This window comes from Rattus norvegicus, chromosome 11 (genome assembly GCF_036323735.1).
Source record: "Rattus norvegicus strain BN/NHsdMcwi chromosome 11, GRCr8, whole genome shotgun sequence".
Lineage (NCBI taxonomy): Eukaryota > Metazoa > Chordata > Mammalia > Rodentia > Muridae > Rattus > Rattus norvegicus.
In genome coordinates, this window is record NC_086029.1 from 95164436 (window position 1) to 95191598 (window position 27163).

The following is a 27163-nucleotide window of genomic DNA, read 5'->3' on the forward strand; positions in this document are numbered from 1 at the left end:
GAGGCTGCAGAGCGGAAGAGATCACCAACACTGCTCACCCCTGCCCACATCCCTGGCCCAAGAGGAAACTGTATAAGGCCTCTGGGCTCCCGTGGGGGAGGGCCCAGGAGCAGCGGGACTTCTGCGCCTGAGACACCGCCGGAACCTGAAAGAAACAGACCGGATAAACAGTTCTCTGCACCCAAATCCCGTGGGAGGGAGAGCTAAACCTTCAGAGAGGCAGACAAGCCTGGGAAACCAGAAGAGACTGCTCCCTGCACACACATCTCGGACGCCAGAGGAAAAAGCCAAAGACCATCTGGAACCCTGGTGCACTGAAGCTCCCGGAAGGGGCAGCACAGGTCTTCCTGGTTGCTGCCGCTGCAGAGAGCCCCTGGGCAGCACCCCACGAGCGAACCTGAGCCTCGGGACCACAGGTAAGACCAAATTTTCTGCTGCAAGAAAGCTGCCTGGTGAACTCAAGACACAGGCCCACAGGAACAGCTGAAGACCTGTAGAGAGGAAAAACTACACGCCCGAAAGCAGAACACACTGTCCCCATAACTGACTGAAAGAGAGGAAAACAGGTCTACAGCACTCCTGACACACAGGCTTATAGGTCAGTCTAGCCACTGTCAGAAATAGCAGAACAAAGTAACACTAGAGATAATCTGATGGCGAGAGGCAAGCGCAGGAACCCAAGCAATAGAAACCAAGACTGCATGGATCATCGGAGCCCAATTCTCCCACCAAAACAAACATGGAATATCCAAACACACCAGAAAAGCAAGATCTAGTTTCAAAATCATATTTGATCATGATGCTGGAGGACTTCAAGAAAGACATGAACACACTTAGGGAAACACAGGAAATCATTAATAAACAAGTAGAAGCCTACAGAGAGGAATGGCAAAAATCCCTGAAAGAATTCCAGGAAAACACAATCAAACAGTTGAAGGAATTAAAAAAGGAAATAGAAGCAATCAAGAAAGAACACATGGAAACAACCCTGGATATAGAAAACCAAAAGAAGAGACAAGGAGCTGTAGATACAAGCTTCACCAACAGAATACAAGAGATGGAAGAGAGAATCTCAGGAGCAGAAGATTCCATAGAAATCATTGACTCAACTGTCAAAGATAATGTAAAGCGGAAAAAGCTACTGGTCCAAAACATACAGGAAATCCAGGACTCAATGAGAAGATCAAACCTAAGGATAATAGGTATAGAAGAGAGTGAAGACTCCCAGCTCAAAGGACCAGTAAATATCTTCAACAAAATCATAGAAGAAAACTTCCCTAACCTAAAAAAAGAGATACCCATAGGCATACAAGAAGCCTACAGAACTCCAAATAGATTGGACCAGAAAAGAAACACCTCCCGTCACATAATAGTCAAAACACCAAATGCACAAAATAAAGAAAGAATATTAAAAGCAGTAAGGGGAAAAGGCCAAGTAACATATAAAGGGAGACCTATCAGAATCACACCAGACTTCTCGCCAGAAACTATGAAGGCCAGAAGATCCTGGACTGATGTCATACAGACCCTAAGAGAACACAAATGCCAGCCCAGGTTACTGTATCCAGCAAAACTCTCAATTAACATTGATGGAGAAACCAAGATATTCCATGACAAAACCAAATTTACACAATATCTTTCTACAAATCCAGCACTACAAAGGATAATAAATGGTAAAGCCCAACATAAGGAGGCAAGCTATACCCTAGAAGAAGCAAGAAACTAATCGTCTTGGCAACAAAACAAAGAGAATGAAAGCACACAAACATAACCTCACATCCAAATATGAATATAAAGGGAAACAATAATCACTATTCCTTAATATCTCTCAATATCAATGGCCTCAACTCCCCAATAAAAAGACATATATTAACAAACTGGATACGCAACGAGGACCCTGCATTCTGCTGCCTACAGGAAACACACCTCAGAGACAAAGACAGACACTACCTCAGAGTGAAAGGCTGGAAAACAACTTTCCAAGCAAATGGTCAGAAGAAGCAAGCTGGAGTAGCCATTCTAATATCAAATAAAATCAATTTCCAACTAAAAGTCATCAAAAAAGATAAGGAAGGACACTTCATATTCATCAAAGGAAAAATCCACCAAGATGAACTCTCAATCCTAAATATCTATGCCCCAAATACAAGGGCACCTACATACGTAAAAGAAACCTTACTAAAGCTCAAAACACACATTGCACCTCACACAATAATAGTGGGAGATTTTAACACCCCACTCTCATCAATGGACAGATCATGGAAACAGAAATTAAACAGTGATGTCGACAGACTAAGAGAAGTCATGAGCCAAATGGACTTAACGGATATTTATAGAACATTCTATCCTAAAGCAAAAGGATATACCTTCTTCTCAGCTCCTCATGGTACTTTCTCCAAAATTGACCATATAATTGGTCAAAAAACGGGCCTCAACAGGTACAGAAAGATAGAAATAATCCCATGCGTCCTATCGGCCCACCACGGCCTAAAACTGGTCTTCAATAACAATAAGGGAAGAATGCCCACATATACGTGGAAATTGAACAATGCTCTACTCAATGATAACCTGGTCAAGGAAGAAATAAAGAAAGAAATTAAAAACTTTTTAGAATTTAATGAAAATGAAGATACAACATACTCAAACTTATGGGACACAATGAAAGCTGTGCTAAGAGGAAAACTCATAGCGCTGAGTGCCTGCAGAAAGAAACAGGAAAGAGCATATGTCAGCAGCTTGACAGCACACCTAAAAGCTCTAGAACAAAAAGAAGCAAATACACCCAGGAGGAGTAGAAGGCAGGAAATAATCAAACTCAGAGCTGAAATCAACCAAGTAGAAACAAAAAGGACCATAGAAAGAATCAACAGGACCAAAAGTTGGTTCTTTGAGAAAATCAACAAGATAGATAAACCCTTAGCCAGACTAACGAGAGGACACAGAGAGTGCGTCCAAATTAACAAAATCAGAAATGAAAAGGGAGACATAACTACAGATTCAGAGGAAATTCAAAAAATCATCAGATCTTACTATAAAAACCTATATTCAACAAAATTTGAAAATCTTCAGGAAATGGACAATTTCCTAGACAGATACCAGGTATCAAAGTTAAATCAGGAACAGATAAACCAGTTAAACAACCCCATAACTCCTAAGGAAATAGAAGCAGTCATTAAAGGTCTCCCAACCAAAAAGAGCCCAGGTCCAGACGGGTTTAGTGCAGAATTCTATCAAACCTTCATAGAAGACCTCAAACCAATATTATCCAAACTATTCCACAAAATTGAAACAGATGGAGCCCTACCGAATTCCTTCTACGAAGCCACAATTACTCTTATACCTAAACCACACAAAGACACAACAAAGAAAGAGAACTTCAGACCAATTTCCCTTATGAATATCGACGCAAAAATACTCAATAAAATTCTGGCAAACCGAATTCAAGAGCACATCAAAACAATCATCCACCATGATCAAGTAGGCTGCATCCCAGGCATGCAGGGATGGTTTAATATATGGAAAACCCTCAACGTGATCCATTATATAAACAAACTGAAAGAACAGAACCACATGATCATTTCATTAGATGCTGAGAAAGCATTTGACAAAATTCAACACCCCTTCATGATAAAAGTCCTGGAAAGAATAGGAATTCAAGGCCCATACCTAAACATAGTAAAAGCCATATACAGCAAACCAGTTGCTAACATTAAACTAAATGGAGAGAAACTTGAAGCAATCCCACTAAAATCAGGGACTAGACAAGGCTGCCCACTCTCTCCCTACTTATTCAGTATAGTTCTTGAAGTTCTAGCCAGAGCAATCAGACAACAAAAGGAGATCAAAGGGATACAGATCGGAAAAGAAGAGGTCAAAATATCACTATTTGCAGATGATATGATAGTATATTTAAGTGATCCCAAAAGTTCCACCAGAGAACTACTAAAGCTGATAAACAACTTCAGCAAAGTGGCTGGGTATAAAATTAACTCAAATAAATCAGTTGCCTTCCTCTATACAAAAGAGAAACAAGCCGAGAAAGAAATTAGGGAAACGACACCCTTCATAATAGACCCAAATAATATAAAGTACCTCGGTGTGACTTTAACCAAGCAAGTAAAAGATCTGTACAATAAGAACTTCAAGACACTGAAGAAAGAAATTGAAGAAGACCTCAGAAGATGGAAAGATCTCCCATGCTCATGGATTGGCAGGATTAATATAGTAAAAATGGCCATTTTACCAAAAGCAATCTACAGATTCAATGCAATCCCCATCAAAATACCAATCCAATTCTTCAAAGAGTTAGACAGAACAATTTGCAAATTCATCTGGAATGACAAAAAACCCAGGATAGCTAAAACTATCCTCAACAATAAAAGGACTTCAGGGGGAATCACTATCCCTGAACTCAAGCAGTTATTACAGAGCAATAGTGATAAAAACTGCATGGTATTGGTACAGAGACAGACAGATAGACCAATGGAATAGAATTGAAGACCCAGAAATGAACCCACACACCTATGGTCACTTGATTTTTGACAAAGGAGCCAAAACCATCCAATGGAAAAAAGATAGCATTTTCAGCAAATGGTGCTGGTTCAACTGGAGGGCAACATGTAGAAGAATGCAGATCGATCCATGCTTATCACACTGTACAAAGCTTAAGTCGAAGTGGATCAAGGACCTCCACATCAAACCAGACACACTCAAACGAATAGAAGAAAAACTAGGGAAGCATCTGGAACACATGGGCACTGGAAAAAATTTCCTGAACAAAACACCAATGGCTTATGCTCTAAGATCAAGAATTGACAAATGGGATCTCATAAAACTGCAAAGCTTCTGTAAGGCAAAGGACACTGTGGTTAGGACAAAACGGCAACCAACAGATTGGGAAAAGATCTTTACCAACCCTACAACAGATAGAGGCCTTATATCCAAAATATACAAAGAACTCAAGAAGTTAGACCGCAGGGAAACAAATAACCCTATTAAAAAATGGGGTTCAGAGCTAAACAAAGAATTCACAGCTGAGGAATGCCGAATGGCTGAGAAACACCTAAAGAAATGTTCAACATCTTTAGTCATAAGGGAAATGCAAATCAAAACAACCCTGAGATTTCACCTCACACCAGTGCGATTGGCTAAGATCAAAAACTCAGGTGACAGCAGATGCTGGCGAGGTTGTGGAGAAAGAGGAACACTCCTCCATTGTTGGTGGGATTGCAGACTGGTAAAACCATTCTGGAAATCAGTCTGGAGGTTCCTCAGAAAATTGGACATTGAACTGCCTGAGGATCCAGCTATACCTCTCTTGGGCATATACCCAAAAGATGCCTCAACATATAAAAGAGACACGTGCTCCACTATGTTCATCGCAGCCTTATTTATAATAGCCAGAAAATGGAAAGAACCCAGATGCCCTTCAACAGAGGAATGGATACAGAAAATGTGGTACATCTACACAATGGAATATTACTCAGTTATCAAAAACAATGACTTTATGAAATTCGTAGGCAAATGGTTGGAACTGGAAAATATCATCCTGAGTGAACTAACCCAATCACAGAAAGACATACATGGTATGCACTCATTGATAAGTGGCTATTAGCCCAAATGCTTGAATTACCCTAGATCCCTAGAACAAACGAAACTCAAGACGGATGATCAAAATGTGAATGCTTCACTCCTTCTTTAAATGAGGAAAAAGAATACCCTTGGCAGGGAAGGGAGAGGCAAAGATTAAAACAGAGACTGAAGGAACACCCATTCAGAGCCTGTCCCACATTTGGCCCATACATATACAGCCACCCAATTGGACTAGATGGATGAAGCAAAGAAGTGCAGACCGACAGGAGCCGGATGTAGATCGCTCCTGAGAGACACAGCCAGAATACAGCAAATACAGAGGCGAATGCCAGCAGCAAACCACTGAACTGAGAATAGGTCCCCTATTGAAGGAATCAGAGAAAGAACTGGAAGAGCTTGAAGGGGCTCGAGACCCCAAAAGTACAACAATGCCAAGCAACCAGAGCTTCCAGGGACTAAGCCACTACCTAAAGACTATACATGGACTGACCCTGGACTCTGACCCCATAGGTAGCAATGAATATCCTAGTAAGAGCACCAGTGGAAGGGGAAGCCCTGGGTCCTGCTAAGACTGAACCCCCAGTGAACTAGTCTATGGGGGGAGGGCGGCAATGGTGGGAGGGTTGGGAGGGTAACACCCATAAGGAAGGGGAGGGGGGAGGGGGATGTTTTCCCGGAAACCAGGAAAGGGAATAACACTCGAAATGTATATAAGAAATACTCAAGTTAATAAAAAAAAAAAATATTCCCTCTTCAGTGTTGGTCAACCTTGAAGGCAGTCCTGGCCTAGATCATAGATGCACATTAATAGTATGTCTTCAGTTCAACTCATTTGTCTAACTGACACAAATCCTTGGGAATAGGAGTCAGAAATGGGTTCATTTAATGCCTGTCTAAGAGGCAGACATCTGTGGTAACCACACAACTGCCTGCAGACCTAAGAATCTGTTTCCTTTTTCTTGAAGCATGCAACATTTACAGGTGCTTATACCATCCTCTACCCCAAGTTTCTAGGTCTTTTCAGGACTCTGAAATTCTAGTATGCTACAGTAAAAAAAGAAGCAACCATTATACCCTTACAGGACCTGGATTGGTAGGTGGACCTGGAAACCCCTGGAAGGTATTTCTTCTTTGAGAATCCAGGGATAGGAATTCAAAGAGAGTATGTTTTCTCTTTGGTAGAAGCAGGCCTCCTTACATAGAAAATAGGGAAATACAGGATGTATGAAAAGACACATGAGGAATTCCTGGCTGAACTATGAAATATATGATAAAACAACGATAGTAACAGATGTAAATGATGGTGTTATTTGGACACAACAATTGTTGATCAGTTCTCATTGAGAGGGCTCTAACTTTAGCTTAAACAACTTAAGATCTAGAATTGATTTATGAATTTAAGTTCAGGTAATTTTCTAATTCATATTTTTAATTGAGTTGTAGATGAAGTTCCTTGCACTAAACATGAGATAAATCACAGCACCACAGAGATTAGTGCCTGATTGTCCCACACCTGATTGTCCACACAGAGATTGTCCCTGACACAACTCCTTGAACAACGTGACTCTCTCTTCACTGTCCTGTACTAAACATGCCAGTATGGGTACACCTGGTAGAATCAAATTTGAATCCCTCCCCCTTCTCCCCACACTGTAAACTCTTTTGTGTTGTGGTCAACTAAGACAGATGTTCCTGCTAAGAGTCCTAAGGTCAGCAGGGGGTGATAGAGCTGCAGTAAAGATGAGCCAGGGTTCTTGGTCGATGGCAATCCTGGAGCTCAAAGACACTTCAAACCAGAGAATCTATTCCATGATCTGAACTGTAGTGCTTAAATTGTATCAGACTTATATTTAAAACCAAATAACACTGACAGATAGATGGGAAACAACAAAGAAATGTATGAGAGTAGCCTCATCCCATCAACCATCCTGGGCAACCTTCTTCATGGAGTCCCTGGAGATTCACCCTGATGTTTGAGCACTCTAGATAGATACTCAGTGTGAGAGCATGGGTTCTCTGTGCTTTTTACAGAAAATGGCTGCTTAGGATTTTCCTTATTCTATAGTCAGTCCAACAGTTTCTTGCTTTCCACCTGCCTCAGCATTTTCTTTCAATCTCAACCACTATTCCATTTCCACTTGCTACAAACATCATACGGCAGGCTGCAGCACTTATGCTCACATATAGTCTCAGACCAGGATAGGGACACTGTTCCAGAATGAGCCTCTTTAGAATCTGAAGAATGGTACGAACTCTCATGCTGCTTAAGATCACAACTCTGATAATGAGTATTTCCCTGAGTCAGACACAAGTCCTTTCCAACTGGACAAACTCTATACAACTCTACCTCTAAGGACCTTCAGAGGACAAAGAAAAACTGAAAGGTATTTGTTGAGTTGGTCTGGGGAAGTAGATTCTCAATGTGTGCCTTAAAATAGATTGTGTTAACACTTAAAAAAAAAAAAGGACAAAATGAATCCTCATGAGCCTTAGTACTCTACTTTCGTAATGGGGGCATCATATGAGGAAGCAGACACCTTATCTGAAATTTAAAAAAAGACTGTAAAAAGTGTACAAAAGCATGTGATTATGTATTTACCAAGCAACATGCTTTAAAAGAAAAGAATTAGGCAATACCCTAATGAAAAAGGACACTGTTCTAGTAGAGTCCACACCTCCCTAACCCGCCTTGTGGAGCATTGTGGATGGAATAAATTTGCATAACTACCTGTTACCTCACCAAAAGACTACAGATGCGATAAAAGAAGCCTGCAGAGAATCAGCTGGGCAGTGATTATTGGACACTAAGCTCAGAGGCATCTTCATCATGGCCTTGGCTTATCTCCTACCTCTTCTCTCTCTGTATGCAGGTGAATTTCTCAGCCCTCACCTCAGGCTCACCCTAGATTTTGATTTCAGGCAGAAATTCAGCGGACGACACTTTATGCATTGACCTCTCTATGTGCTCTTTCTTACAGGTTCTGTGACCAGCTATGAGCTGATCCAACCACCTTCGGCATCAGTCACTCTGGGAAATACTGTCTCAATCACTTGTTCTGGAGATGAATTACCAAAAAAATATGCTCAGTGGTATCAACAAAAGCCAGACCAGTCTATTGTGACAGTGATATATGAGGATAGCAAGCGGCCCTCGGGCATCTCTGACCGATTCTCTGGGTCCAGCTCAGGGACAACAGCCACTCTGACAATCCGTGATGCCCAGGCTGAGGATGAGGCTGATTATTACTGTCAGTCAGCATATAGTGATGATAATCTTCCACAGTGATTTAGACATATGGGAAAGTGACTCACAAACCCTTTGTCTACAACTTGTATGGTCTTTCTTTAACCACAGGTGGACCATTGATCAACCTATAAACATATCTGTGCCTACTTTATCTACATATGAGATTTCTAAGCTATCCTTTCCTTCAAGTTCTCCAGGAGACTACGTAGTAAGTAGATTGCATAGGTTTTGGGTACACTGATATAATGTTTATTTAGTTAAAGAATAATAAGGTAAAGTTGACATGAGTGAAGAGAAAAATGAATAACATATCCATCAAGTTCCATTTCCTTATTTGTATGTGTGAGCCTACATTAGGAAAATGCTGTAAATTACTTCCTTTGGGAGCTCAACTAGGCATTGCTTCTGAAGTCCTAGGATGTTATGGCAGAACAGTATGTTGAACAGAGAATTCTAGAATAGTAGATATAAAGGTATCTCAGTCAAATTAAACACATCCAATGAAGAGGTTCTTTTAGTGATATGAGCAGTTATGAGCAGCTATGCACCATCTTTGCAACATGGCCTTCACAAATCGTTGAAGATAAAGAAACCAAGGTGGAAGTCAAGATTGTATCAATACCCCAGTTTAGGGTATCATCACATATGACCTCGTGTGTTTACTTTTCCTTCTCCTAACTCATCATCATTGTTGTGAGATATGTGTGGTTCAATTTTTCTCTCATAATTTTATTCAAGAAACCAAATAATGAATGTCATGCCCACCTCAGCCGGCAAGGAAGACACAACACGGTTGGATTCTTCTCAGTAGCCTTTACTGCAGGACACCTTCATTGTTGACACTGGGACGCAAGCAGCAAAAGCGCTTTCCTTATATACACAACAGTATGCTTATATTCTTTCAGGGATTGGCAGGGCACGAGTCACCCCACTATTACCCCACTGTCATCCCAGCTGCTTGTCCTCCAGAGATTGGCCCGGCATGAACCTCCCATTAGCATAGTACCGCCCCAGCCAGACTGACACCAGGTGCAAAACCACGCGCATGTGCAGTACTGTTGTTCACTACAGTAGGGCGCCGGATCATACAGCTGCCCTGACAGGGGACAAGCCTGTGCATGCGCGGTAAGTTGTTTGCATTCAGACGGGGTTGGCTGTCTTTACTTCGCCGCGCCGCTCACTACAAATGAAGACCAAATATCATCAGTGTGTGACATCAGGGAACCGGAAGATACTTTCTATCCAGAAGAATTTCTCTCTAATACAATTCCCATCAAAATCCCAACACAGCTCTTAAAGGACATAGAAAGAGCAATTCTCGATTTTATCTGGAAAGGCAAAAGACCCAGAATTGTGAAAAGAAATCTTAATAAATGATCAGCTGGGGGAATCATCATCCCTGATCTCAAACTCTACTACAGAGCAATAGTGATAAAAACTGAATGGTATTGGTACAGAGAGAGACAGAACGATCACTAGAATATAATTGAAGACCTAGAAATAAAACCACACACTTACACTTGATCTTTGGCAAAGAAGCCAAAAACACACAATGTAAAAAAGAAAGCACCTTCAATAAATGGTACTGGTCTAGATGACTATTTGTATGTATTAAAATGAAAGTAGATCCATATTTTTCACCATGCACAAATCTCAAGACCAAGTGGACCAAAGACCTCAACATAAAACCAGATACACTCAATCTGATAGAAGTTAGTGGGAAAGAGCATTGAACTCATTGGCACAGGGAAACTTTTTCTAAACAAAACTTCAATGGCTTATGCTCTAAGATCAAGAATTGACAAATGGGACCTCACAAAATCACAAAACTTTTGTGTGGCAAAGGAGACTTTCAATAGGATGTCATTTAACAAGAATGGATACAGAAAATTTAATACATTTACACAACAGAGTACTACTCAGCTATTAAAAACAGTAACTGCATGAAATTCTTAAGTAAATGGATAGAACTAGAAAATATCATCCTGAGTGAGGTAACCCACTCACAACAGAACACCCATAGTATGCATTCATTTATAAGTGGATATGAACCCAAAAGCATGGAATACCTAAGAAAAAATTCACGAATCATATGAATATTAATACAATGGAATACAAAATACTCACAGGAGGAAATGCAGGGACAAAGAGTGGATGAGGGACTGAAGAAAAGTTCATCCAGAGGCTGACCCATCTACTGATCCATCCCAAATGCAGCCACCAAACCTAGTCACTATTGCTGATACCAAAAAGTGCTTGCTGACAGAAGCCAGATATGGGTGTCTCCTGAGAGGCTCTGACAGAAACCTACTGATACAGATGAGGATGTTTTCACCTAACCATTTGATTGAAAAGGGGGATCCCAATGGAGGAGTTAGAGAAAAGACTGAAGAAACTGAAGAGGTTTGCAACACCATTGGATGAAAAAAATATCAACCAACCAGACCCACCAGAGTTCCCAGGTACTAAACCACCAAGAAATGAGTACACATGGATGGACCCACGACTCCAGCCACATATATAACAGAGGATGGCATTGTCCAACATCAATAGGAGAAAAAGGCCTTTGTCCTGGTAAGTCTTCTTTCCCCAATGTAGAGTAATGCCAGGGTGTTGAGGTTGGAGTGGGTGGGTAGCTGTGGGAGCATCCTAATAGAAGTGTGTGTAGTAGGGAGCAGGTATAAAAGAGGAGGAAACAGGTATAACATTTGAAATGTGAATACATAAAATATCCAAAAAAATAAAATTTAAAATAGAAAGGAAAAAATTATACTACAACACAAAAAATAAAATGGGAGTCATCAAGAAAGCTGACATCACACTTCCGGTTTTTAGCTGGAGCCAGAACCTTACTGATCTCTGCCCACAGGTCCCTGCTCCCAAACCCCGTAGGAGAGAGAGCTCACCGCCCAGAGAGGTGGGCACTCCTGAGACTGCAGAGCAGGAGAGACCACCAATACTGCCCACCCCTGCCCACATCCCTGTCCCAAGAGGAAACTGTATACGGCCTCTGGGAATTAGAAGACAGGTGCACTGGAGCAGCAGGTCCCCAGCGCTCCAGATACCACACGGACCTGAAGGGAATGATCAACAGTTCCCTGCACCCAAATCCTGTGGGAGGGAAAGCTAAGCCTTCAGAGAGGCAGACATGCCTGGGAAGCCAGAAGAGACTATGCTCTGCCCACATATCTGACTCCAGAGGAAAACACCTAATTCCATCTGGGACTCCGGTGCATGGGGTCTCCGGGAAAAGGCTGCACAGGCCCTCCTGGTTGCCACCCTCACAGAGAGCTCAAAAGCAGCCCCCCACCACCACCATGAGCAACTTGAGCCTCAGGACCATAGGAAAGACCAACTTTTCTGCTCCAAGCGACCTGCCTGGTGGGCTCAAGACACACAGAGGCAAAATTCCTCTGGGACCTGACACTTCTGGTTTTTAGCTGGAGCCCAAACATTGCTGATCTCAGTCCACAACTCCCTGCTCCCAAACCCCATGGGAGAGAGAGAGCTCACTGCCCGGACAGGTGGGCATGCCTAAGACTGCAGATCTGGAGAGATCACCAATACTGCCCACATCCATGGCCCAAGAGGAAACTGTATAGAGCCTCTGGGAACCGAAAGACAGGGGCACTGGAGCAGCAGGTCCCCAGAGGTCCAGACAGTGCCCGGATGTGAAGGGACCAATCAACAGCACTCACAACCCAAATCCCGTGTGAGGGAGAGCTAAACTTCCAGAGGAGCAGACAGGCCTGGGAGGCCAGAAGAGACTACACTCTGCCCACATTTCTGACTCCAGAGGAAAACACCTAATTCCATCTGGGACCCCGGTGCATGGGGGATCTGGGAAAAGGCGGCACAAGCACTCCTGGTTGCTGCCCTCACTGGGAGCTCAAAAGCAGCCCCCGCCATGAGCAAATTGAGCCACAGGACTACAGGTAAGACCAACTTTTCTGCTCCAAGTGACCAGCCTGGTGGACTCAGGACACAGGCCCACAGGAATAGCTGAAGAGCAGTAGGCAGTAAAGACTACATGCCCAAAAGCAGAACACTCTGTTCCCACAACTGGCTGAAAGAAAACAGGAAAACAGGTCTACAGCACTCCTGACATACAGCCATATAGGAAAGTCTAGTCACTGTCAGAAATAGCAGAACAAGGTAACACCAGAGACAACCTGATGGTGAGAGGCAAGCGCAAGAACCCAAGCAACAGAAACCAAGACTACATGGCATCATCAGAGCCCAATTCTCCCACCAAAGCAAACCAGAAAAGCAAGATCTAGATTTAAAATCATATTTGATCATGACGCTGGAGGACCTCAAGAAAGACATGAAGAACTCCCTTAGAGAAATGCAGGAAAACATAAATAAACAAGTAGAAGCCTATACAGAGGAATCTCAAAAATCCCTGAAAGAATTCCAGGAAAACACAATCAAATACTTGAAGGAATTAAAAAAAGAAATAGAAGCAATAAAGAAAGCACAAAGGGAAACAACTCTGGATATAGAAAACCAAAGAGACAAGGAGCCGCAGGAACCACAGATACAAGCATCACCAACAGAATACAAGAGATAGAAGAGAGAATCTCAGGAGCAGAAGATTCCATAGAAATCATTGACACAATGGTCAAAGATAATGTAAAACAGAAAAAGCTACTGGTCCAAAACATACAGCAAGTCCAGGACACAATGAGAAGATCAACATAATGATAATAAGTATAGAAGAGAGTGAAGAAGCCCAGCTCAAAGGACCAGTAACTATCTTCAACAAAATCATAGAAGAAAACTTCCCTAACCTAAAGAAAGAGATTCCCATAAACATAAAAGAAGCCTACAAAACTCCAAATAGATTGGACCAGAAAAGAAACTCTTCCCATCACATAAGAGTCAAAACATCAAATGCACAAAATAATAAAGAATATTAAAAGCAGTAAGGGGAAACGGTCAAGTAAAATATAAAGGCAAACCTATCAGAATCACACCAGATTTCTCACCAGAGACTATGAAAGCCAGAAGATCCTGGACAGATGTCATACAGAACCTAAGAGAACAAAAATGCCAGGTTACTGTATCCTGCAAAACTCTCAATTAACATAGATGGAGAAACCAAGATATTCCACAATAAAACCAAATTTTCACAATATCTTTCTACAAATCCAGCACTACAAAGGATAATAAATGGTAAAGCCCAACATAAGGAAGCAAGCTACACCCTAGAAAAAGCAAGAAACTAATCGTCTTGGCAACAAAACAAAGAGAAGAAAAGCACACAAACATAACCTCACATCCAAATATGAATATAACAGGAAGCAATAATCACTATTCCTTAATATCTCTCTATATCAGTGGTCTCAACTCCCCAATAAAAAGACATAGATTAACAAACTGGATACGCAACGAGGACCCTGCATTCTGCTGCCTACAGGAAACACACCTCAGAGACAAAGACAGACACTACCTCAGAGTGAAAGGCTGAAAAACAAATTTCCAAGCAAGTGGTTGGAAGAAGCAAGCTGGAGTACCCATTCTAATATCGAATAAAATCGATTTTAAACACAAGTCATCAAAAAAGATAAGGAAGGACACTTCGTATTCATGAAACTCAAGAAGGATGACCAAAATGCGAATGGTTCACTCTTTCTTTAAAAGGGGAACAAGAAAACCCTTGGCAGGGAATAAGCAGGCAAAGTTTAGAACAGAGGCATTAGGAACACCCATTAAGAGCCTGCCCCACATGTGGCCCATACATATACAGCCACCCAATTAGATAACATGCATGAAGCAAAGATGTGCAGGCCAACAGGAACCGGATGTAGATCTCTCCTGACAGACACACCCAGAATACAGCGAATACATAGGTGAATGCCAGCAGCAATCCACTGAACTGAGAACGGGACCCCCGTTTAAGGGATCAGAGAAAGGACTGGAGGAGCTTGAAGGGGCTAGAGACCCCATATGAACAACACTACCAACCAACCAGAGCTTCCAGGGACTAAGCCACTACCCAAACTATACATGTACTGACCCTGGGTTCCAACCTCATAGGTAGCAATGAATATCCTAGTAAGAGCACCAGTGGAAGGGTAAGCCCTTGGACCTGCAAAGACTGAAGCCCCAGGGAATGTGATTGTTGGGGGGAGGGTGGTAATGGGGGGAGAATGTGGAGGGGAATCCAATATAGAAGGGGAAGGGAAGGGGTTAGGGGAATGTTGGCCAGAAAACCGGGAAGGGTAATAACAATCGAATTGTAAATAAGAACTACTCAAGTTAATAAAGATTTAAAAAATGTTCAACATATTTACTCATAAGGGAAATGCAAATCAAAACAACCCTGAGATTCCACCTCACACCAGTCAGAATGGCTAAGATCAAAAATTTCAGCAACAGCAGATGTTGGCCAGGATGTGGAGAAAGAGGAAAACTCAGCCATTGGTGGTGGGATTCCAGACTGGTAGAACCATTCTGGAAATCATTCTAGAGGTCCCTCAGAAAATTGAATATTGCACTACCTGAGGACCCAGCTATACCTCTATTGGGCATATACCCAAAAGATGCTCCAACATATAAAAAAAAAAAAAGACACGTGCTCCACTATGTTCATAGCAGCCTTATTTATAATATCCAGAAGCTGGAAATAACCCAAATGTCTTTCAACAGAAGAATGCATACAGAAAATGTGTATATCTACACAATGGAATACTGTTCAGCTATCAAAAACAATGACTTTATGTAATTCATAGGCAAATGGATGCAACTGGAAAATATCATCCTGAGTGAGGTAATCCAAGCACAGAAAAACACACATGGTATGCACTCATTGATAAGTGGCTATTAGCCCGAATGCTCGACTTACCGGTGAGGCACAGAACACATGAATCTCAAGGGCCAAAATGCAGATGCTTTACTTGTTCTTTAAAAGGGGAACAAGAAAACCCTTGGGAGGGGATAGGGAGGCAAATTTTAGAACAGAAACTGAAGGAATGCCCATTCAACCTGCCCCACATGTGGCCCAAGCATATACAGCCACCAAACTATATAAGATGGATGAAGCAAAGAAGTGCAGGCTGACAGGGACCAGATGTAGATCTCTCCTGAGAGACACAACCAGAATATGGCAAATACATACCCGGATGCCAGCAGCAAACCACTGAACTGAGAACAGGACCCCCGTTGAAGGAATCAGAGAAAGGACTAGAAGAGCTTGAAGGTGCTTGAGACCCCATATGAACAAGAATGACAACCAACCAGAGCTTCCAGGGACTAAGCCACTACCAATAGACTATACATAGACTGACACTGGACTCCAACTGCATAGGTAGCAATGAATAGCCTAGTAAGGACACCAGTGGAAGGGTAAGCCCTTGGTCCTGCCAAGGCTGGACCCCCAATGAACAGTATTCTTGGGGTTAGGGCTGTAATGGGAGGAGAATGGGGATGGGAACACCCATATAGAAGAGGAGTGTGAGGGTTTAAGGGGATGTTGGCCTGGAAACCAAGAAAGGGAATAACATTTGAAATGTAAATAAGAAATACCCAATTTAATAAAAATGAGAGGGAAAGGAAGAAAAAAAAACACATGGAGAGATCAGAGATACAAGGCAATAATTAAATACAATAAAGGCAATATACACCAAATCTTCAGCCAACACCAAATTAATTGGAGATAAACTTAAACAATTCCACTAAAATCAAGGACAAGGCAAGACTAACAATGCTTTCTGAATCTTTTCTGTGAAGTTTGAAATTCTCATAGAACAACAGGATAACTAACGGAGATCAAAAGGACAAAAATTTCTTGTAGACAAGACCATAGAATGGCTGATGTCTGAGAAGCCTATACCAGAAGCTGCCAGAGAGAGATGTAGATACTGACAGTCAAACCATTGAAATGGGTTCAAGGTCTCCTGTGGAAAAATTAGGGGAAGGAATGAAGGAATTGAAGGGGTTAGTAAGCACTTCAAGATGAACAGTATCAACTAACCTCGATCCCTGGGGTCTCCCAGAGACTAAGCTACCAACCAAAGAGTATACACAGGCTTTCAGAGGCATGTATGTAGTAGAGGACAACCATGTCTGTCCTTAATGGGAGAAGGTGCAACTAATCCTGAAGAGGCCTGATGCCCCAGGGAAAGGGGATCCCTGGGGGTGGCATCCTGACAGATATGAAGCAGAGAGTAGATGGGAGGTGGAACTCTTGATGGGAGTCTAGGAATGGGGAAACATTTGGGATGTAAATAAGTAGCATAATCAACTAATTTTTTAAAATATGAAAAAAGAAATCAGTTAACTAAGTGAAAACTAAGCATACATATTCGAAAAAAATATTCACCAGCTATACTCCTGACAGATGATTCACATTTAGAATGTGTGAAGAGTTTGAAAACCAAAGACTCATATAATAAATGGACTAGACTATAGTTCCAGATAGAAAATTCTCAAAATAATATGAAAATTCCAACACTACAAATGAGAAGCCCTCTTTTGAGTTGTCAGCAATGATTCCCAAAAGACTTCGTAAATATACAGCTAATTGCTCTTGCCCTTGGTTAGACAAAGAGGTGTAAGACTATGACTGAGGACATTACACACTGCAAAACAGGTTCCAGAGGCTGCAGAGGTTCCAAGCTAGCACTGATCTAACTTCCCCTTCACTGATGCAAAAATGCATGGTCCAACCAAGAGTCGACATGCAGACTTTCAAAGGAGTGATACGACCAACAGTCTGATGCAGCTATGACACTTATGAATTACATCAAGACCAGCACATCACAATGACCCTATGGATGCAGTAGTGGCACATATACATTGGGAGTATCCAATAACTCTCTAATGTCATTTCAAAACTATTTAATAAATGACAGGCTATGCCTGGTACTGGAAACTAGGCTAAGAACTCAGTGCTTGTGAATAGTTGTTGGAGGAGAATATACAGCCACAAATTTACTAACCCAACATAATCCTTAACAATAATCTATAAACATCTATCTTTATGCCTGCAGATGAATGTAAATTTCTCCCCTCATCAAGGAAACTTATCTTTACAACAGGGAGAGACCACTACAAAATATCACAACCAGTCAAAATACAGATTCAGGGATTGCACCTCTAGTGGCAACATCTATAAGTCACTTCCTCACTTAAAGATCAAAGAACATTATGGGAGGCAAGGTAGGCAGATTATAAGATAAGAATATCAGAAAAATTGATGTGAAACTGTGTCTCCTAGTAATATCAAAAGATCTTCCCATAAAGTATCACCAACATGACATCATAAATGTGATCTGAACAACAATACCAGTAGATGTGCCAAACTGAATGGGAAATAACCCGTGAAGATCTGAATTCTACAAAGAGAAATATTGGCAACTAAAGATAGCTGGGAGCATGAGAGGTGGTCTTTCCAAGTAAAGAGCACAACAACTAATTGTCCAGCCAAATTTTAACCTCTAAGAAATGCATACACCATTAGCAATATACAAATTAAACAAGTTGTACTGGGGGATATATTTGTATTCATAAATACGCAGGAAATAACAATTAGCAAAAGAAGAAGAGTAAGAAGAAGAGGGAGATGAAGGTGAAGGAGATCAGAGAGTATTATCTGGGAGTATTTGGAGGGAGAAAAGGAAGAAAATAAATGAAACTAAAGGGCAACACTAAATAGACTAAAAATATTTTATAAATACATGTGTAAGTGTAGCAATAATTACAAAAGAGGTCATCGATTTGAGGAGTCAGAGAAATTAGATGTTAAGGGGGAAGAAATTAAGGTAAAATTATATAAATATTGTCCTTGTGTGTAATATTCACAAAAAATTAATAAATAAAATTGAGATGCCTATTACATGAAAATCCATTGATTTGTTATTGTTATGCTTACAAGGAGCTAAAGAAACAAAAATAACTCATTATTTGAACAAAAATTGCAATTAAAATGGTCATTTAATTTGTGGTAAATATATTCATTATTCCTCATTGAAACTATAGATGCTTCTTCTGAATTCTATGGCCACAGTTAAATTATTCCCTCTTCAGTGTTGGTGAACTTGAAAGGCAGTCCTGGCCTAGATCATGGATGCACATTAATAGTAGTTTTCAGTTCAACTCACTTGTCTAACTGACACAAATCCTTGGGAATAGGAGTCAGAACTGGGTTCCTTTAATGCCTGTCTAAGAGGAAGACATCTGGGGTACCTACACCACTGCCTGCAGACCTCAGAATCTGTTTCATTTCTCGTGGAGCATTCAGCTTTACAGGTACTTATACCATCCTCTACCCAAGTTTCTAGGTCTTTTCAGGACTCTGAAACTCTAGTATGCTACAGTAAAAAAAAAAAAAGAAGCAATCATTATACTAGGCTTATAGGACGTTACATTTGGTAGGGGGACCTAGAAACCCCTGGAAGGTATTTCTTCTTTGAGAATCCAGGGATAGGAATTCAAAGAGAGTATGTTTTCTCTTTGGTAGGAGCAGCCCTCCTTACCTAGAAAAATAGGGAAATACTGGTGTTATGAAAAGACAGATGTGGAATTCCTGAATGAACTATGATATATATGATATAACAATGATTGTAACAGATGTAAATGATGATACTATTTGGACACAACAATGCTTGACATGTTCTCACTGAGAGGACAATGGCACTACCTTTGACTTAAACAACGTAAGATCTAGAATTGATTTATCTATTTACATTCAGGTAACTTTCTAATTCATATTTTTTAATTCAGTTATACATGAAGTTCCTTCTACTAAACATGAGGTAAAACACAGCACCACTGACATTTAGACAAAGTCTCAAGATTGTCCCTGCCACAATGTGTCCTTGAACAATGTGACTCTCTCCTCAATGTCCTATACTAAACATGCCAGTGTGGGTACACCTGGGAGAATCAAACTGGAATCCCTCCCAGCTTCTCCCCACACTGTTAACTCTTGTGTGTTGTGGTCAACTAAGACAGCAGTTCCTGCTATGCAGCCTAAGGTCAGCAGGGGGTGATAGAGCTGCGGTAGAGATGAGCCAGGGTTCTCTGTAGATGGCAACCCTGGAGCTCAAAGACACTTGAAACCAGAGAATCTATTCCATGATCTGAACTGTAGTGCTTAAATTCAATCAGATTTACATTATAAAACCAAAGAACACTGGCAGATATGGGAAACAGCAAAGAAATGTACGACAATAGCCTGGTCCAGCAACCATCCTGGGCTACCTTCTTCATGGAATCCCTGGAGATTCACCCTGATGTTTGAGCACTCTAGATAGATACTCAGTGTAGGAGCATGGGTTTCCTGTATTTTTTACAGAAAATTGCTGCTTATGATTTTTCCTACTCTATAATCAGTCCAACAGTTTCTTGATTTCCACCTGCCTGAGCATTTTCTTTCAATCTCAACCACTATTCCATTTCCACTTGCTACAAACATCATACGGCAGGCCGCAGCACTTGTGCTCACATGTAGTCTCAGACCAGGATGGGGACACTGTCTGTTACAGAATGAGCCTCTTTAGAATCTGAGGAATGGTGCGAACTCTCATGGTGCTTCAGATCACAACTCTGATAACGAGTATTTCCCTGAGTCAAACACAAGTCTTTTCCGTCTAGACAGAGTCTATACAACTCTACCCCTAAGGACCTTCACAAAACAAAGAGAAAATGAAAGGTATTTGTTGAGTAGGTCTGGTGAATTAGATTCTCAATATGTGCCTTAGAATAGATCAAGTTAACACTCAAAAAAAAGATAAATGAATTTTCATGAGAGTTGGTACTCTCCTTTGGTAATGGGGGCATCATATGAGAAAGCAGTCAACATATCTGAAATTTTAAAAAAAGACTGTAAAGAATCTACAAAAGCATGTGATTATGTATTTAACAAGCAACATGCTTTATAAGAAAAGAATTGAGCAATACCCTAATAAAAGAGGGCACTGTTCTAGTAAAGTCCACACCTCCCTAAACCTCCTTGTGGAGCATTATGGATGGAATAAATTTGCATAAGTACTTATTACCTTACCAAAAGACTACAGATGCTATAAAAGAAGCCTGCAGACAATCAGCTGGACAGTGATTGTAGGACACTTAGCTCAGAGGCATCTTCATCATGGCCTGGGTCTCTCTTGTTCTACCTCTGCTCTCTCTGTATGCAGGTAAAGTTCTCAGCCCGCACCTCAAGCTCACCCTATATTTTGAATTCAGGCAGAAGTCTAGAGGATGAGTCTTTATGCATTGACTTCTCTATGTGCTCTTTCTTATAGGTTATGTGACCAGCTATGAGCTGATCCAACCACCTTCGGCATCAGTCACTCTGGGAAATACTGTCTCACTCACTTGTGTCGGAGATGAATTATCAAAAAGATATGCTCAGTGGTATCAACAAAAGCCAGACAAGACCATTGTGTCCGTGATATACAAAGATAGTGAGCGGCCCTCAGGCATCTCTGACCGATTCTCTGGTTCCAGCTCCGGGACAACAGCCACTCTGACAATCCATGGCACCCTGGCTGAGGATGAGGCTGATTATTACTGTTTGTCAACATATAGTGATGATAATCTTCCACAGTGACTTAGACATATGGGGAAGTGACTCACAAACCCTTTGTCTATAACTTGTGTGTTCTTTCTTTAACCACAGGTGGACCATAGTCCAACCTATAAACATATCTGTGCCTACTTTATCCACATATGAGATTTCTAAGCTATTCTTTCCTTTAAGTTCTCCAAGAGAGTCTGTAGTTAGTAGATTGCATAGGATTAAGATACACTGGCATAATATTAATTTATTAAAGAATGATAAGGGAAAGGTGACATGAGTAAAGAGAAAGATAAATGAGATATCCATCAAGTTCCATTTCTGTATTTGTATGTGTGAGCCTACATTAGCAAAGTGCTGCAAATTATTTCATTTGGGAGCTCAACTAGTCATTGCTTCTGAAGTCCTAAGATCTTATTATGGCAGAGCAGTATGTTGAACAGAGGATTTCAGAATAGTAGAAATAAAGTGATCTCTATCAAATTAGACACATCCAATGAAGAGGTTCTTTCTGTAGTATGAGCAGTAATGAACCATCTGTGCACCATAGCCTTCACAAAACATCTTTCTTTAATGATTTCTTGAAGATAAAGAAACCAAGGGTGAAGTCAAGATTGTATCAATACCTCAGTTCAGGGTATCATCACAAATGACCTCTTCTGTTTACCTTTCCTTCTTCCAAGTGCCTCATCATCATTGTTGTGAGATACGTGTGGCTCAATTTTTCTCTCACAATTTTATTCAAGAAACCAAATAATGAAGAACAAGTATCATCAATGTGTAACATCAGTGAACTGGAAGATACTTTCTATCCAGAAGAATCCCTATCTAATATAATGCCCATCAAAATCCCAACACAGATGTAAAAAGACGTGGAAAGAGCAATTCTCAAATTCATCTGCAAAGGAAAAATCCAGAATTGTGAAAAGAAATCTTAAAAGAACAGCTGAAGGAATCACCATACCTGACCTCAAGCTCTACTACAGAGAAATAGTGATTAAAAACTGCATGGTATTGGTACAGAGACAGACAGAATGATCAATGGAATATAATTGAAGACCCAGAAATAAAACCACACACTTACTCACACTTGATCTTTTGATCATTTGACTGAACAAGAGGTTCCCAAAGGAGGAGTCAGAGAAAAGACTGAAGGAGCTGAAGTGGTTTGCTACACCATTGGAAGAACAACAATATCAACCAACCAGACCCCACCAGAGCTCCCAGGGACTAAACCACCAAACAATGAGTACACATGGAGGCACCCATGGCTCCAACCACATATTCCAGAGACCATGGAGGAACAATGCTTAATGCATTGCTATTTCTGGTATGCTCAGCTTGTCTTCTTAAACAACTCAATACTGTAACCTTACCACTGGTAACACCACAGAGCTGAGTGGATATTCCCATATAAATCATTAATCAAGGGATATTTCAATGGCTACTCCAGCTTGTTTCTTGGGACCATTTGCTTGATACATTGTTTTCCAGCCTTTTACTCTGAGGGAGTGATTGTCTTTGTTAGTGAGGTATGTTTCCTGTATGCACCAAAATGCTGGGTCCTCTTTATATATCCAGTCTGTTTGTCTATATCATTTATTGGGGAATTGAGTCCATTGATGTTAAGAAATATTAAATAATAGTGGTTGTTGTCTCCTGCTAATTTTTGTTGTTAGAGTTGGAATTATGTTAGTGTGTCTCTCTTCTTTTGGGGTTGTGGCTAGCAGATTAGTTTCTTGCTTTTCCTAGAATATAGTTTCCCTGCTTGTGTTGGAATTTTCCTTCTATTACCTTTTGTATGGCTGAATATGTGGAAAGATATTGTGTAAATTTGGTTTTGTCATGAAATATCTTTGTTTCTCCATCTATGTTAATTGAGAGTTTTGCTGGCTATAGTAGCCAGGGCTGGCATTTGTGATCTCCTGGGGTCTGTATAACATCTGCCAGGATCTTCTGACTTTCATAGTCTCTGGTGAGAAGTCTGGGGTAATTCTGATAGGTCTGCCCTTATATGTTACTTCATCTGTTTCCCTTATGGCTTTTTAATATTCTTTCTTTGTTTTCTGCATTTGGTATTTTGACTATTATGTGACAGGAGGAATTTCTTTACTGGTTCAATCTATTTGGAGTTCGGTAGTCTCTTTCTTTATGTTAGGGAACTTTTCTTCTGCAATTTGCATGAAGATAGTTACTGCCCCTTTAAGTTGGGAGTATTCACTCTCTTCTATACCTATTATCCTTAGGTTTGACCTTCTTATTGTATCCTGGATTTCCTGAGTTACCAGCTTTTTGTGTTTCACATTTTCTTTGACAGTTGTGTCAATGTTTTGTTTTGTTTTGTTTTTATTAACTTGAGTATTTCTTATATACATTTCGAGTGTTATTCCCTTTCCCAGTTTCTGGGCACACATCCCCCTAATCCCTCCCCCTCCCCGTCTTTATGGGTGTTCCCCTCCCCATCCTCCCCTCATTGCGGCCCTCCCCACAACAATCTAGTTCACTGGGGGTTCATTCTTAGCAGGACCAAGGGCTCCCCCTTCCACGGGTGCTCTTACTGAGATATTCATTGCTACCTATGAGGTCAGAGTCCAGGGTCAGTCGATGTATAGTCTTTAGGTAGTGGCTTAGTCCCTGGAAGCTCTGGTTGCTTGGCATTGTTGTACATATGGGGTCTCAAGCCCCTTCAAGCTCTTCCAGTTCTTTCTCTGATTCCTTCAACGTGGGTCCCGTTCTCAGAAAATATAATCCTGAGTGAGGTAACCCAATCACAGAAAAACACACATGGTATGCACTCATTGATAAGTGGCTATTAGCCCAAATGCTTGAATTACCCTAGATGCCTAGAACAAATGAAACTCAAGACGGATGATCAAAATGTGAATGCTTCACTCCTTCTTTAAAAGGGGAACAAGAACACCCTTGGCAGGGAATAGAGAGGCAAAGATTAAAACAGAGACAGAAGGAACACCCATTCAGAGACTGCCCCACATGTGGCCCATACATATACAGCCACCCAATTAGACAAGATGGATGAAGCAAAGAAGTGCAGGCCGACAGGAGCCGGATGTAGATCGCTCCTGAGAGACACAGCCAGAATACAGCAAACATAGAGACGATTGCCAGCAGCAAACCACTGAACTGAGACTAGGACCCCCGTTGAAGGAATCAGAGAAAGAACTGGAAGAGCTTGAAGGGGCACGAGACCACTTATGAACAACAATGCCAAGTGCCAGAGCTTCCAGTGACTAAACCACTACCCTAAAGACTGTACATGGACTGACCCTGGACTCTGACCTCATAGGTAGCAATGAATATCCTAGTAAGAGCACCAGTGGAAGGGGAAGCCCTGGGTCCTGCTAAGACTGAACCCCCAGTGAACTAGATTGTTGGTGGGAGGGCGGCAATGGGGGGAGGATGGGGAGGGGAACACCAATAAGGAAGGGGAGGGGGGAGGGGAATGTTTTCCCAGAAACCGGGAAAGGGAATAACACTCGAAATGTATAAAAGAAATACTCAAGTTAATAAAAAAAATGTAAATAAGAAATACTCAAGTTAATAAAGAAAAAAGAAAAGAAAAAAAATAAACATATCTACCATGTACCTGATTTTCATACTTACTTATCTCAAACATGATGCCTTCTTTCCTGTCCATTCTCCATTCTCCTACTCAGACAGCTATCCAGATGTACTTCTTCCTTTCCCTGGATGTTTTCTTTAAACCTCTAGTAAAATTATTTTCAAGCTTGAAAATAACCATTTAAGGATGGAGAGGGAGAATACAAGAAAATATGAATGGGATAGGGTGAATGGAATACGAGAGGGAATGGAAAACAAAAGTGTGGGAAGGAGAGGTACGGACAGGCAGACAGATAGACAGAAAAAAGACAAATTAAATGATTCCATTTAAATTTAAATTACTTTGGAAATAAGTGTGTTAATTGTGGTCACTGCATTGAGGATTTTTGGGGTTGTATCAGTGCGTTGATATATTATGTTTTAATTACTGTGTCTTCTGATTTCCAATCAGATTCTCTGGGTTATGCACATTTGTCTCCTAATCCCAAAACAATATATTCTGTCCTTATTTAGATTTTATTTCTTAGATAGGAAGGAAATGTGCATTTTTTCATAGATAGTTTTGGTGGGTATGGAATTGTAGGTTCACTATCATAGTTCTTTAGACTATGAAATATTTTGCTCCAAACTTATCCATAGGTATTTTAGATATTATTCTGGTAGATTTTCCTTTATGTTACCTGATTTCTTATCTTGCCAGTCTCCAATCACTTTCTTGCTTCTCTATCTTAGTATTCTAATTATTATATGCCATGAATTCCCTTTTGTAGTTATGTTCAGTTGCTGTTCTGCATGTGTATTTATCTGTATGGATGTGTAATTTATTGGTTTATAGACTATTGTGATTCTGATAAAGATATACTCTGTGCCATTAATTTGAGATCATTCTCCCTCATCATATTATAATGTATTTCCCTGTGTCCTCATTTTCTGTGTGTTCCTTTCCCATGTATGTGTGTGTGTGCATGCGCATGCACGCATGCATGTATGTATGTGTGTGTGTGTGTTTGATGTCTCATTCTTTCTTTCTTTTGTTTATTTGGGCTGGATCTTTTTTCATAACCATAAAACTTGATATTCTATATCTGCTTCATTCATTGAATTTGTAAGCTTTTTCCATGAGTATTCTAGTTGGGCTATTGAATTCTTTGATTCTATTTTCATTTTAGCTTGAGTTCCCTTTGATATGATATCCTGATTGAATTCTGTTCTCAGGTCTTAAATAGTTTTGGCACTTTTATACACCTATGGTTTTGTTTTCTACTTGACTTCACTTACCTATTTATTCATTCTTCTCTTTAAAAACATTTTAATTGAAATAAATTTTTCCTGAATTATATTCTGGAAGTATCTTCCCCCATTTCACCTCCTACAAGATTCTCTACATCCTCAAGGGCCTAAATCCACAATATTTACTGTTCTACGATTACAGATGAAACAAGCATCTGGTGAATAAATTGCATAAAATGAACTAAAGACAAAGGAGTATAGAACAAAACAAACAAGAAAAAGAGAACCAAAAGCTTGTGAAACCCATATAGCCCTGGGAACCCACATAGATCTCTAAAAAACATAAAATTGTGAACCTCAATATATAAGAAAAAGAACTTTAAAAACAAAAGAGCCTAGAATAGAATTATGGGAAGAAAAATCATCAAAAAATTACCACTGAGTTTCTTTTGTGTTGGCATCTACACCTTAGCAGTGTGATTTTCATGCCTAGTGATACTCGATTGAAGAAAAGTAGCTTTTTAAAGCAAACAGTTATCAAATGGAGACAGCTCCTCTGTTAGTAATGGGGGATTATGTCTACTTTCTTGCTCAGTGCTGGAACCCTAGATAGCTTAGACTTGTGCATACTGTCCGAGTATCTGCACTCATATAAGCATCAGTTCTAGTATGTCTAGAGGGCCTTGTTTCCATGGCGTCTTTTACTGTCCTTTCAGGTACCAGAGAAATGCAAATTACAACTATTCTGAAGACCTTACCTCACTCAGGCTGAGTAGGATCAATAACACAAGTGGCATGGCATGAAGCAGAGGTTATAGAGAAGGGAAATGTTTGTTCAAAGTTGACATTGTGGTGGTTAACTAGACAACTGGAATTAATCTACACCAAGATACCACTCTTAGGCATATTCAAAAAGGACTCTACATTGTATAATAGAGATACTTGCTTATCTAGTCCATTGATGCTGCATTCATAATAGCTAACATTAA

General features: G+C 40.6%; 1 protein-coding gene, 1 long non-coding RNA gene and 1 gene segment (V, D, J or C); 2 read left to right on the plus strand and 1 right to left on the minus strand.

Moving 5' to 3' along the window:
* Window positions 1–27163, plus strand: part of LOC134481033 (immunoglobulin lambda-1 light chain-like) — a 357250-nt gene that overhangs the window by 105386 nt on the left and 224701 nt on the right. The window contains exons 1-2 of one of the 6 annotated variants that reach the window (XM_063270878.1): window positions 20869–20982; window positions 21091–21388. The exons of the other annotated variants lie outside the window; for them this stretch is intronic. Coding sequence (XP_063126948.1) covers window positions 20937–20982; window positions 21091–21388 — 344 coding nt within the window. The 5' untranslated portion in view covers window positions 20869–20936. Of the gene's footprint in view, window positions 1–20868; window positions 20983–21090; window positions 21389–27163 lie in introns of those variants that run through there. 6 annotated transcript variants of the gene reach the window in all.
* The window catches only part of LOC134481036 (uncharacterized), a 121654-nt gene that overhangs the window by 88263 nt on the left and 6228 nt on the right, over window positions 1–27163 (minus strand). The window lies entirely within an intron of this gene.
* Window positions 8354–8913, plus strand: LOC134481035 (immunoglobulin lambda variable 3-25-like). The segment is given in 2 exon segments: window positions 8354–8462; window positions 8571–8913. Coding segments are annotated over 2 exon segments (351 nt in total).